General features: G+C 59.2%; 1 protein-coding gene across 1 annotated transcript; it reads left to right on the top strand.

Moving 5' to 3' along the window:
- Positions 1-2889: 2889 nt before the first annotated feature.
- Positions 2890-11366, top strand: LOC119253914 (brain protein I3). Its single transcript, XM_037521151.2, has 3 exons — positions 2890-3031; positions 3685-3787; positions 11123-11366. Exons 1-3 carry the CDS (start codon positions 2890-2892, stop codon positions 11253-11255), a joined length of 378 nt encoding a protein of 125 aa, XP_037377048.1. The 3' UTR covers positions 11256-11366.
- Positions 11367-12450: the final 1084 nt, after the last annotated feature.

Here is a 12450-nt window from a genome sequence, read left to right as displayed (position 1 = left end):
GGGTGACTCACCTGGGGTCCCAGCAGGGGCTGCCCCCACTGGGTGTGGGGCCCCATCGCCTTTTGATGTTACTTTCCCTCCCTTAACACACAGGCACACATACGAGCTGGCCCTTCTGGTCTTCTCATGGCTAACTCCTCACTTCCCTCCAGGCTCTGCTGGGCCCTCGCTCTGAGCTCAGGTAAGGTCAGACACCTGGTGCCTTGCCTGTCTCAGCGCCTACTCTCTTCGCCCCATCATTCCATGCACAGCGCCCCCCGCCCCCTTCCAGAGCACTTACCACTTTCTAAAACTGCCCATCCCATTGCTGTGGGCTCCAGAAGATAGGAAAGCCCAGCCCTGCTGCATCCTGCCCAGAGTGTGTGCTTCACACTGAGTACTCCTGGTGATGGCTGTTAGCCACTGAGGCTGATTTGGACCTTTTACCACAAGGCTAATGCTTCACAGGTCATCTGCACGCAGCTGCCTCCCCACTTCACACCCCAAGTCAGCCTGTCCCCTCCAGCTGGCTTCTGCTGATCCATAACTGAGTGCTGACAGCACCCTTCCCCAATCAGAAACCTGAGCCTCTCAAGTCTTCTACACGCACCCAGCAGCTCACCTTCTCTGAATGGGCTCCTGCCCTCTTGCACCCCTCACCTTCCCTCTCCCTGTCCACAGCCACCTCTTCCTCCTTAACCTCTGGCCTCCAACCTACCCTCCCCACTGCTGCCAAAGTCACTTTTCTAACACGCAACTCTGATGCACCTACTCCAGTTTAAACTATACATTTCTCCAATGCCTCTTACAGGATGTCACCCCCGTGCCAACATCTGGTCCCTGCCTCCCCCTGCCAGCTTCACCCTTGCCACCTGGAGACCCTTCCAGGGCTCAGACCACACCAAGTGACCTAGAGTCTTGGCATGACATGGGCTGCTGTGTGGGCTTTGGAATCACAGCCCATCTGCCTGGAATGATGCTCCCTGCTCCTCAGGTAGACTGACCACTGGCCTTCTAGGGAGCTTCTGGGCTGGCACTATCTTGGGGTGCCTGGGGCTCATCTACAATTCCTATCCTCTCATGCACAAATCTCATATCACTACCCTGGCAAGTTTACTGTCTGGCTCCCTACCAGGTCTGGCTCTGTCGTTTTTGTCCCCCCACGTCTGTGGCAGAACCTGGGATCCAGATCCCAGGGGCGGAGCAGCTTGAAGGAAGGGGTGGGGCCTGCTTTGTGTCTGTAGACAACGTTTGCCCAGGAGAGGTTGGAAATCCCTAAGCCACACCCACCACTCATGAATATGGGTTTCCCAAGTAGGGGGCAAGGTTGGAGGGGGGGTGGCCAGTCAATTACTAGGAAGAGAAGGAAGCCAGAGGCTTTGGATTTTGTGGAGTTTGATAAGCAAACAGACCTAAGAGCAAGAGAAAATTAGCTATGAAATTGAAGGGACATTTGCCAACTTCCGTTTGATCTAATGGGAAAAAGGGCATTAGCTGATGTTAGCAGTTTGCAAGGTGGGGAAAGATGGGGCTCACATGATCAGGTGTTGGGAGCCAGTTTAGCCCACTTCTCACTGGCACAGGAGGCTCCCCACTTCCCCTTGGCAGGGCGCTCACCCTAAGGTTCCTGCTTTCACAACTGCTCCCAGGACCACAGTCTCCGCCTTAATGACCAGGACCTCTGTTGGCCCCGGAGTCCTTGGTTACTCTCTCCAACCTCCCCCAGTGCTAGCCAGAGCCTCACTTGGTCTGGCCCATGATTTCCCCACAGGACTGTTGGGGCTAGGGCCAGCAGAGAAGATGGAAGACAGGAACGGGCTTCCAAGGGCCAAACTTGTGATTAAGAAATAAGATGGTCTCTTAGGAAAAGTTAAAAGTAAGGGGGTCTGAGCCCAGCTGCAGTTGTCCTGGAGCGAGAGCAAACTGCAAGCGACAGGAAAAAGGATGGGAATGAGCAAATGCCGCAGAAGTTCTTGGAAAAGAGCCGCCACTGACAACGTCCTTAAGCTTGCAGGTCTTTAAAAAATTTATTACAAACCCATCAAGCGTTTGCGCGCGACAGAGGGGCTGCCTCAGGGAGGGCGGGTGGTTCTGTGGTCAAGTTTAGGTGGTGCACGCCTCCCTGAGTGTCGGTCCCCGGGCTGCGGACTCGGGGCAGAAGACACCTCCTCGGTTACCGTAGGGCGGTGCCCGCCGCACAGCAGGCGTCCAGTGTGCAGGGTCTGGTCTCCAAATCAGTTACCTGGCTCCGTGGGCAAATCACCTAATTTGTTAAAAAAAATAAACAACAAACAGAACCGAGGGGTTAACGCCACTGCGCGCGCGGCTCTTTCCAGCAGGAACCGGGTCGCACCCCGACCCGGCAGGCGGAGCACCCTGTGCCCAGGAGCCGCCGACAACCCGGGGCGACCCGCGCGCCTCCGGGCGGGCCCCTCCCCCGGGCCGCGCCCACCCTCCCGCGCCGCGGGGGACCCCAGCCGGCCCCCGCCCCCGGAGAGGGGTGTGACCCGCCCTGGCGCTGGGGGGCCGGGGACTGCGGGCCATGAAGGTCACGACCCTGGAGCGGCGTCTCCCGGCGGTCGAGCGTGCGTGTGGGGGGGGGTGCGGCGCCTCCTCGCGGGGGGAGTCGGGGCGGCGGGGGCGGGACGGGGAGCCGCCCCACGCGGGGCCCAGCAGCGGGCGCGGCCCCTTTAAGACGCCGCCCCCCCCGCGGCGCCGCGCACGTGACGCGGGTCTTGTGACCGGCGGGGGAGGCGCGCAGGGAAGCCGGGCGCGCCCGCCTCCAGAGGCGCCGACCCCGCCGCCGCCGCCGCGAGAGCGGGTCCCGCAGCCGCGCGTCCGGCGTCGGCCGAGGGGAGCGGGAGCGCGAGCGGGAGCCGGGCCGGGCCGGGCGCGGTGGCGCCGCCCGCCATGGACCACAAGCCGCTGCTGCAGGAGCGGCCGCCCGCCTACAGCCTGGAGGCCGGCCAGGGCGACTTCGCGTGCGGCCCGCACGGCTACGGCGCCATCCCCTCCGCGCCGCCCCCGCCGCCCTACCCCTACCTGGTCGCAGGTGGGCCGCGGCCCGGCGCGGGGGGCGGGCGGGGGCGGGGGCCGGAGGGGGCGGGCGGGGGCTTGGGGAGCCGGGTTTGGGGTGCGGGGCTCCCGAGCCGCGGCGGGGGGTGGAGCGGGCGGGGCGCCGCGCGGGTGGCCCAGGGAACAAACTTTGGGTCAAGTCCCGTGGCGACCTTTAACCCCAAAACTAACTTCTTCGGGCTCAGTGGCCGCGGGGGGCCGGGGGCGCGGGCCGGGCCCTCGCGAGGGCGCTGCCGCGGTGCAGACCTGGCGCGGGGAGTGCGGGCCGGGGGGCGCGGCGCCCCGGGGCGAGGGTTTGGGGGAGTCTTCCGCCCCCGGAACGTGCTGACCGACTCTGGCGTCTGGGCGATGCCCCAGGACCTCAGCCTGCCCGGGGGCGATCTCCAGCCCCAGGCCCGGCAGTCCTAGGAACAGCCAAGTTCCTGTTTCAAATCAGCTTTATGCGGAGGTGCTGTTGCAGAGTAGCACCCAGGTGAAGCCCACCCTGGGCACTTAGCGAGGGCAGCTGTGGTCTTGACTGCAGGAGGATGAGTGTTGAGTAAGGGGTGGGGGGCCGGTGAGAAGGGCAGAAGCGCTCACCTTCCCCCATTACCTCCTCTGCCCCCTGCTGATATGCCTTCCTGCCCACAGGGATACCCACCCATCACCCCAGGGTCTACAGCATCCACAGTCAACATGTCACCCGCTACCCTGCCAATTCCATCGTTGTGGTCGGAGGCTGCCCAGTCTGCAGGTATGTCACATGCCTGTCTAAGCACATTCATGCCCACAGCCTCATAAAGGAGCCTTGTGGGGGCAGCAGGACAAGCTGTAACCTGTCCAGTCGGTTCAGGCGTCCTGGTTCTGAGTGTTTCATGGGGTAAAGCGGGGTGGGGAGTTGAGTGCTTTGGGGGTCTTGATCCCTAGTGGGTGGACTGCAGAAATTTAAAGGGTCAGACTGACAGTCTCTTGGGTCTGTAGGTTTGCTCTGCATTTGCTTCTCTAGGGTGGGTAAGGTTTTGTTTTGCCAGGAAGTGCCCAGGCAGGAGCACCCTGGGGCTGGAGGTGCCCAAGGCCTGGTAGCACAGGCACGAGAGCTGCAGACCAGTAGCTGGATAAGGCGTGCCATGGCCCTTTGCTGCAGGAGTCATTTTTCATACTGTCAATCTGGAGTCGCCAGAACTTTCTGATGACTTTTTATAGCACCCAAGACCATTAGCTAGACACATACTCTGTGAGCATCCGAGGATTCGGATTCAGCGGAGATTTGGCCCCTGTCCTTAACAAAGGCCAGCCTTAGTCTGGAGGGAGGAAGTAGAAGTCTCTGAGGTGGAATTGAGAAATTTTGACTGAATTTCAAAATTGTATCTGGGCAGTCTAGAGTGGAGTCCAACCAATGCCTAATGATTTCAGAATGTGGGCGATGAGGGCTCAGAAGAGGAAGAGCATGACAGAAATGGGGGCAAGAGACTGCTTGCCCTGTGTCCAAGAAAGAGCCAACCTTGTGTCCAAGAAAGGGGGCAGTGGGCAGGAAGCCCCTTTGCAAACCCAAAGTGGGGTGTCTGACTTGGCTGGTGAAACTGACCTTTGGAGAATAAGGGTAGGGGTGGGGTGTGATTGTTCTGAATGCTGCTCTTTCCAGGTGGTGTTGGGGTCTGACGGCCTGTGGTGGGCTTGGACAGGAGGGGCTGTGGACTGGAAGGCCTGCTGTCTGCTGCAGGAAGGGCAGGCGCCAAGGCTTGGGCTCTGTGGGCCCAGATCCTCTGGACCTCCTGCATTGGAGAGGCAGAGGTTGCGACTGGTGTTTCTCTTTGCTTGGAGGCGGTTCCTGTGCCCAGACCCCTGCTGTGAGCACACAGGATGGCCCCCACTCAGACAGGTGGGGCACCAGGGTTTTCCAGGGCCTAGTTTTTTTGGTGGGGAGGGGTGTATTTGAGTGGTCTCCCGAATTTTAAGAGGGGTGTCTGGCTGGCAGAGCTGAGGATAGAGAGACCCCTGCCACAGAGGGGCACCCCACCATGTCTGCCTTGTCCCAGCAGTGCCCGCCTGCCCGAGAACCTGGGGCCTGCTTCCCCGTCTGGGAACTAGGGTGTCTGGTAGGATTACATGTGAGACCCTTGTCACCCAAGTCCTGAGCTTAAAGAAGGGGGACTGCCAGTGTGGCCCCTGTGGCCGGGCGGCCAAGATAGCGCAGGACTGTGGCACTTTCACTGCTGCTGCCAGGCGGGGAGCACTTGTCCGTGTCCTCCCTCCTCCTGTGGTGGGAGACCTGTGGATTTGGCCCCCAGGGGCCTCCAGTCCTGCAGAACATCAAGGTCAGGCTGCGCTCTCTGCTTTTCTGGGCGAGTCATAGGCGCGGGCCACCTGGAGGTGCTGGGGTGGGCCCCTGCATTGGGCACAGACTTCCCTTTTTTGGTTGGGATCCCGGCCTCCTGGGCAGTGGAAGGCAGGCAGTGAGGAAGAGTTGCGTGGGAACAGACACTCGGACTCCCTTCGCAGCATGTCCTCCTGGGGTGAGGAGCACGCCCCGGTAGTGAGGGGCCACTGGCACTTGGGTTCTTCACTGTGCTTGCCCTTGCCCTGTGCCCACGTGCCTGCTGAGCCCTTTGCCTGTGGGCAGTACGGGCGCGGGGTCCTCTGGGGAGCAGGAAGGAGGGGGCAGAGGGGTGCTTTGGGGGGTAGGTGTGCTGTCCCTAGACTGACTCCTCTCTGGGGAGATGGGAGAGGCCTCCCTCGGGCTCTGGCCGCGTGGCACTGACCATCTGGGTTTTCACATGACCAGGCTTCCCGCTCCCCGCCCAGCCTGCCCCGCTCTGTCCTCTGCCCTTCCTGATAGCTTGGCAGGAATCTGCCCGAGTCACAGGTCTATGGGTCCCTCCTGGTGTGGCCTGGCCCAGAGGCCTCAGTCCCTTGTCACTTTGCCGTCTGTCAGAGCTTCCCTTGAGCGGCCCGATGGCATCTTCTATTGTCGGCCGCTGCGCAGAAGCGTGTGCAGCAGATCACAGGTGTGCTGCTCATTCGCCCTTGCCCTGCCCAGGTCATGGAGGCCTCTCCAGCCCCTGGCTCTCTAAGGCTGCCCCTGCCTGAAGGAGGCTGTCCCTAGATGTGGGGCTGGAGCTGGGCCTGGCTGGTTCACCCTGGGCTGTGGAGCAGCCAGTTTTGAGGTTTATGTGCAGGTACGTGTGGAAAGCAGCAGGTGCGGGACCTGGCCTGCGCTGGCTGGGTGTCATAGAGTATTGAGTTTTGTGATAACTAGAGAGGTTGGAAGAAATCCAGGGACGCGCAGGGTCTTAGAAGGCAAGATTGAGGCTCATGGGATGGCCATCAAGGTCAGGTGCTGCCCAGAGGTCAGAGAGTAAGTCCAGGATAGGGCGTGGGTGGTTACTGAATAGTGCTGGGGACTCTGGGAGAACCCTGAGGCCAGAGGCAGACATCGAGTCGGACACAGGGCCCAGGCGCAGGATGGAATGTGTGGAGGCTCTGGAGAGGCGGGGCCGTGGAGGGGCAGCTCTCTGTTGGTGGGGTACCTGATCCTAGGCCTTGAGGCCAGGACCCCAGCCTGCCCTGGGGAGTTGGCTATTCTGGAAACAGGTTGACAGGATGGATCCTGCCCATGTCTGCCGCTCTGTGGGCTCTGTCTGGAGGGGCAGCCGACTGGTGAGCTGGTCCTCGTGCCCTGGGCTGCACTGGACAGGATGTGCAAGCCGTGGGGACCCGAGGCTGGCTGTCACCTGCTGACCCTCCAGGGGGAGCTGGAACCCTCCAGTCTGGCTGAGCCTGCGTGGTTCACAACGAGTCTGGCTGACCTGGCCACCTCGTGGGCCTCCCTGAGTCCGACCTAAGGCTCAGTCCCCACTGCAGGCATTTTTGTCCCTGGGCCTCTGCAGGGGAGGGGCTGACTCCAGGCCCCTGCCCTGGAGGCCTGAGTGACCAGGCTTGTCAGAACTACCCTGGAGTGGTTAGTGGCCCGAGAACCGCCCTGACAGGGCTGCTCTGCCGCTACGAGAGCCTGTTTGGAGTGGGGACTCTGGGACTCACTGGTGGAAGAGGTGCCTCTGAGGGTGACCTGGTCTCTGGAGGGGGCTAGTTGGTGCTTTGGGGCCCCAGGCTGCTCCCCTTCTCCCGGGAGGCATGTTCTTCCAGGGAGGGCTAGCCGGTTTAGGCAGGATGCCGTTTCCAGGCCTCCCGCTCGGGGGAAATGAATTATCTGTGAGCTGGGAGGGCGGTTGGGGCAGGGGCGCTGCCGCGGAGGTGAGGTCTGGTGTTCCAGCCGGGAGGTCCTGCTCTGGCTCCACTTCCTGTAAGGGGCTCAGATGGCACCTGGGAGGCCTCGCTGGGAGGAACAGGGGAGGCGGTGGGGACAAGACTCGTCCTGGCCTGCCTTCCTCTGTGAGGCGGGCGCCCCCACCGGCCCGGCCCCAGGCAGATGTCATCTGTCAGGACTGGCGTGGCCGCCGCTTCTCTGTAAAGTTGGCTCAGCATTAGTCAGTTCTCTCATTTCTCCAGCTCCCATGTCCCTCTTGGACCCTTCCCCTCACGTGACCTGTTGCCTTTTTAGCATGGGGACGGGCCTTCCAGCCACAGCTGGGACTTCAGTTTCGAATCTTTGCCGGTTGATGGAATTGAAACTTGTCCTGAAATGATTGGGCTTCCTGGGGGCATGCGCGGCCCTTGGGTTGACCTGGCCAGAAGGAGGCAGCTCTTGCCCTGGGGCGGGGGTCTCCCCTCTGGGGGGCTCGCAGGGGGGCCTGCCTTCCAGCCTGTGGGCTGCTGCCTCAGAGACCAGGGGCCAGATGTTTTTCTCAGTTCAGATTATTTTAGATTTAAGAAAACTGTAAATTATGCCAACACCCTTCTAAGGGCTGGGGCCATCCCCACGGTCAGACACTAATATTTCTGCAGTAGAAAACGAGCACTCGCCGTAAACGGATAAATTAAGACTATAAATGGTCACATGTCAGTTCAAGTCCTGTGTGGCTGCCAGGTGAGTTTGCTACATGCTTCTAAAGAGGTTCTGCTTTCAGAGATCTTTGTCATTTGGAATTGTGGGTAAGAAGGGGCGGCTCTTGGGGTGGTGGTGTGAACACCTGCTTGGAGCCTCCTGCCGCCTCAGCTGGAGTCCTCCTTGGAAGGTGAGCTGGGTCTGGGCACAGACTCCTTGGCAGGGCCTGAACTTGATTTAGCTCCCTCTGTGCCTGAGGAGAACCGTCCTCACTCTGCCCAGGGACATGGTGGCTTGGCAGGTCCCTGCTGGGGGAGTGAGGATCTTCAAGCCCCTCCTCTTGACTGAAGGAATCAGACTCAGGTCCTAGCTGCCTGCTGTGCTGTGGCTGGATGAGTGACGGGCCGGTGGGGAGGAAGGGGGGGCGTCCTCCAACCTGGGACCTGGGGTAACTGGTCATCCCGTTGTGTCCATCGTTCTGCCTAACTTGAAGGAACTCACTCCCGAGGCTGGGAACATGAGGTGCTGCTCTTGTGGCAGGGAGGCCTGGGATGAGCGACCAGCCTTCCTGGGCCACCTCCAGCTTTAGACAGTGTAGACCAGGGCCTTGAGGTCTGGGCAGAGAATGAGGGGTAGGTGGAACTGGAACTGCAGCCCCATAAGGCTTGGTCCCAGGATGACTGGCAGACGGATTGGTTCATGTGGACATGCACTGGGGCTGGGGGGAGACCCTGCCTTCTGCACTGCTTGGGGGACTGTACCACCCCAGAAGTCTTCTCCAGCCAGGGTGCTTGTCCCCCTCCATACCCCACTCAGGGCCCTGAGGTCAGTAGTGCAGGACCCACCCTGACCCAGCCCCCCCACCTCCCCCAAGGTTTTGGGAGCCTTTGAGCAGACACACTGGGTTCTAGGCGTCTCTGCACCTGCTGGTGCGGGTGGCCAGGCGTGAAGCCCTCTGCTTTCTCATTGGACAGTCTGACTGGAATGTGCAAAGGTGATTGTTGGGATTCCAACTGTAGGGAGACCTGGTTAGGGATGCCAGGCAGCAGCAGGAAATGCAGTCAGGATGGTGTGCGGCTGCCTGCCCCCTCCAGCCGCTCTGCAGGTGACCTAATTAGTGTCGGTTGTTGTAGGAGCTGTTGGTCATGACCGTGGACATAAGTGGGGTATCAGGTCCATCTCTGCAAGGGGACGAAGCTAGTGGCTCAGGGCCTTCCTGAAGCCCTCCACCCCCTACTTGTGCAGCGTGGCCTCACGTGCCTTCTCAGCCAGCCCTCACCTGCCTGCCACCTGTGTCCTTGAAGCTGCAGCGGGAGTGGTGTGGGCTTGGCACACGGTGACACCAGAAGACATGCATGCCTTTCCCAGAATGGACCAGAGCAGCCCCTCTTCCCTGTAGCTTTTCGGGGAGACTAGTGTTTCAGGATGAGCACCCTGGAAAATGTTCTACAGTGTGCTGTCCCTTGTAGGTGTGTTGTAGGCAACTCCCCTGGGGCAGGTGGGCATGAGTGTGGCTATGTCTTTAAGCAGTTGGAACCTAGACTTCCCCCTCCAACAGCTGGCTTTCTCTCTCAGCCCCTGGTGGAACGGGCCCTGCTGTGGTCCCGCGCCTGGATGTGGGCAGAGCCATCCTCTTGCATCTCTGCCCTGGTGTCAGAGCGGCCTGGGGCAGCGGTGCTCACGGGGCTGTCTGAGAAGGGCGGCAGCAGCAGCTCTGGCGCTGGGAATAGAGGAGCCGTTTTATACCCTCAAGTCTTGAGGCGTGTTTGACTTTTTTGTTTATTAAGCTGTGACTTTACTCCGTCCACATAGGCAGCAACACGAGGAGCAGTTGCTTCCAGAAAGTTATGGGTAGAAAAGATCCTTAGGGTTTGAAGAGGGGTTGGAGGAAGTGGCTTTAGAAAGACTGCGATGTTGGGGTGAAAATGTCAGGGGAGTGGAAAGGGATCCTTGGAGGCCAGTGAGAAGGGCTCCCCCTTCAGCAGTGCAAAGGTAAGCTCTGGAGAACTCTGGCTGCCTTCCTGGGAGGCGCTGCTCCCTGCCCTCTAAGGCCCTGTGGGTGTGCACCTGCGCCCTTGAAGCCAGCAGACCCTCCTGGGTGCTCAGCAGTGTGATCGGCAGCCTTAGTTCTGGTGAAGCGCCAGAAGGTCGGGTCTGCGTCCCTGGAGCCTCCACCACAGACCCTCACAGTGTGGGGGGTCCAAGTCTACCCCCAACCCCCATCTTCCCTGGCCCCTGAGTCTGTGTGGTGGAGTGACACGTCTCTCAGTCGGGGTGAGCTGGCTGTCTGGGTTCTCATTTCAGTTTCAGGTCCACGTACAGAACTTATCAGAGGTAGCTTAAAGAGCAGGGATTGAGATGAGCACCCCACCCACCTTTGGGTCCTTGGAGAGTAACCCTCGCACCCGACAGCCTCAGGTCCCTGGACCCAAACTCCCTGGCTGATGATTTGGGTCGTGTCCCCGAGGGTCTGCCTTCAGGGTGCATGATGTGCGCTACCTGCACACCCCGCCCTTCTTTTTGGAAGAGGCGCTCTGAGGAAAAAGTTCTGAAAGCCTTGCGTCAGGTTTCTAGACAGTGTGTGAACATGTTTCATTTGTCTTTCTCTAAAACCTGCCGCCCACTCCCACCCACCCAGAACAAAATCCCTGTCACTGATTTTGGAATTTTTCCCCCCTCCTTTCCCTGATTTTGGAATTTCTAAGGGATGGAAGAATAAACCTAAAACTTTCCCCACACTGGGAAAAAAATACCCTAAAACAGGGTTTTCTTTACCTTATTTTCAGAGATGCAGGAATTTTATAGAAACCAGCATTTGTTTCTTGTCCCTGATTTTGTAAGAAAAACCGTGGCACAGTCTGTTGTCAATAACTGAAAGTTCTGGCCTTTGTAAGTCAGCCACGAAGCCTCTCGAGTCATCCTCCCTGCCTCTGCGTGGCAGCGGGCTCGCAGTGGGCTGCAGGCGGCTCTGGGCCCTGGAGCCGGAGGGCCCTGCTGCGGAAGGCAGGCCGAGGTCAGCGTGGATCCCCGCCTGGTCCCTACGGTCGACGGCGGGTCGGGCAGGGATCTGGGTCAAGGTCCGGTGGAACAGCAGGTCCTGGGCTGTGGCAGGGCCCTAACCTACTGCCTCCTCCTCTCTCCTCACAGAGTCGGCGTTTTGGAGGACTCCTTCACCTTCCTGGGCATCTTCTTGGCCATCATCTTGTTCCCCTTTGGGTTCATCTGCTGTTTTGCCTTGAGGAAGCGAAGATGCCCCAACTGTGGTGCAAACTTTACTTAAAGGGAACAATACACCTGGCTTTCCTACGTCCAGCTATCTTTTTCTAATGTAAATGTCGTGTACAATAGCTTTATTTGATTAAGCTTCAGGACTGTTTTGTAAAGTGGATAGTCGGACCTGTGTGAGCCGAGGTTTGGGGGCACAGGGGGCACGGAGTGTGGACAGGCAGCACTGCTCCTGGGGTTAGTGACACCACTCAGTAAAGCGCTGCTTTTATTTTTTGCAGTCTGCAATTTGAGAAAGGTGAGAAATACTGTTTTAAATAAATGAGATTCATACCACTGTTTATCTGGTTCTGCTCATTCACTGTCACCTAGGGGAGAGGATGACTTGCCATCGCCCATCTGGATCGTGTGGGATTCCTCGATGGGCATTTCCAGCTCAAGAACATGTGCTTGTTTTCAAGTCCGTTTATTATTAGAATGAAACATAACACCTTGACATTCACAGAGCAGGCGCTTTGGCCTAAGGCAGGCCCTCCCAGCCTGTGTCAGGCAGGTAGGTGACCCCTGTAGTTCCATTCTGTGACCCCCCGACACAGGCGGGGTGAGCCAGTGGGCTTGCAAATTGCATTGACTCCTGAGAACTACTCTTAGATTCCTGCAGCAGAGCCAGAAGACCCGAAGAGCAGGCTCTAGGGGCCCCACCCAGTTGCCCTCATGAACACACTTCTAAACCCTGCCCTGCACTCCTTCCCATTGCGCATCTGGTCACCTGCTCTTAGACGGTGAGGAGACCAGTGCACCACTTAGTCTGTTTTCTATTCTGACTGGATCAATCTCTGGAGTGTCCTGGAGGGGAATAAGTCCTCACCCTGATTTACCTGCATTTGACCTGGACCAAGTTCAAACTCATAGCATAAAGAAGCTAGAACAAAGAACCTGCTCCTGCCCACACAGTGAGGGGCCTGGCTGTGAATTTTATTTACCATCTCCACGCCTCCAGAATAGGATCTAGTCCCTGATCGCCAGAGACAGATCCAGCCAGGCGCTGGTTCCCTCCACAGAAGCCGGACTCCCAAGTGTGTGATGCTCGGTCTCAGCTGGAATGCAGACTGGACCCAGCCCACAGAGTCCCGCTGGCTTCGTAAGTGCTGCTTGCAGCTCAGGATCTGCCTCAGAAGGGCAAATTTGGATCCCGAGAAGTTTCGAGTCAATTCGTGATGGAGGCAGTTTTGGTCAGCTAGCTCGGGCTT

The sequence above is a fragment of the Talpa occidentalis genome, unplaced genomic scaffold (genome assembly GCF_014898055.3).
Source record: "Talpa occidentalis isolate TD23 unplaced genomic scaffold, MPIMG_talOcc4v2.1 talOcc4.2347, whole genome shotgun sequence".
Taxonomy (NCBI): domain Eukaryota; kingdom Metazoa; phylum Chordata; class Mammalia; order Eulipotyphla; family Talpidae; genus Talpa; species Talpa occidentalis.
This window is presented reverse-complemented; position numbering and strand designations above follow the sequence as displayed.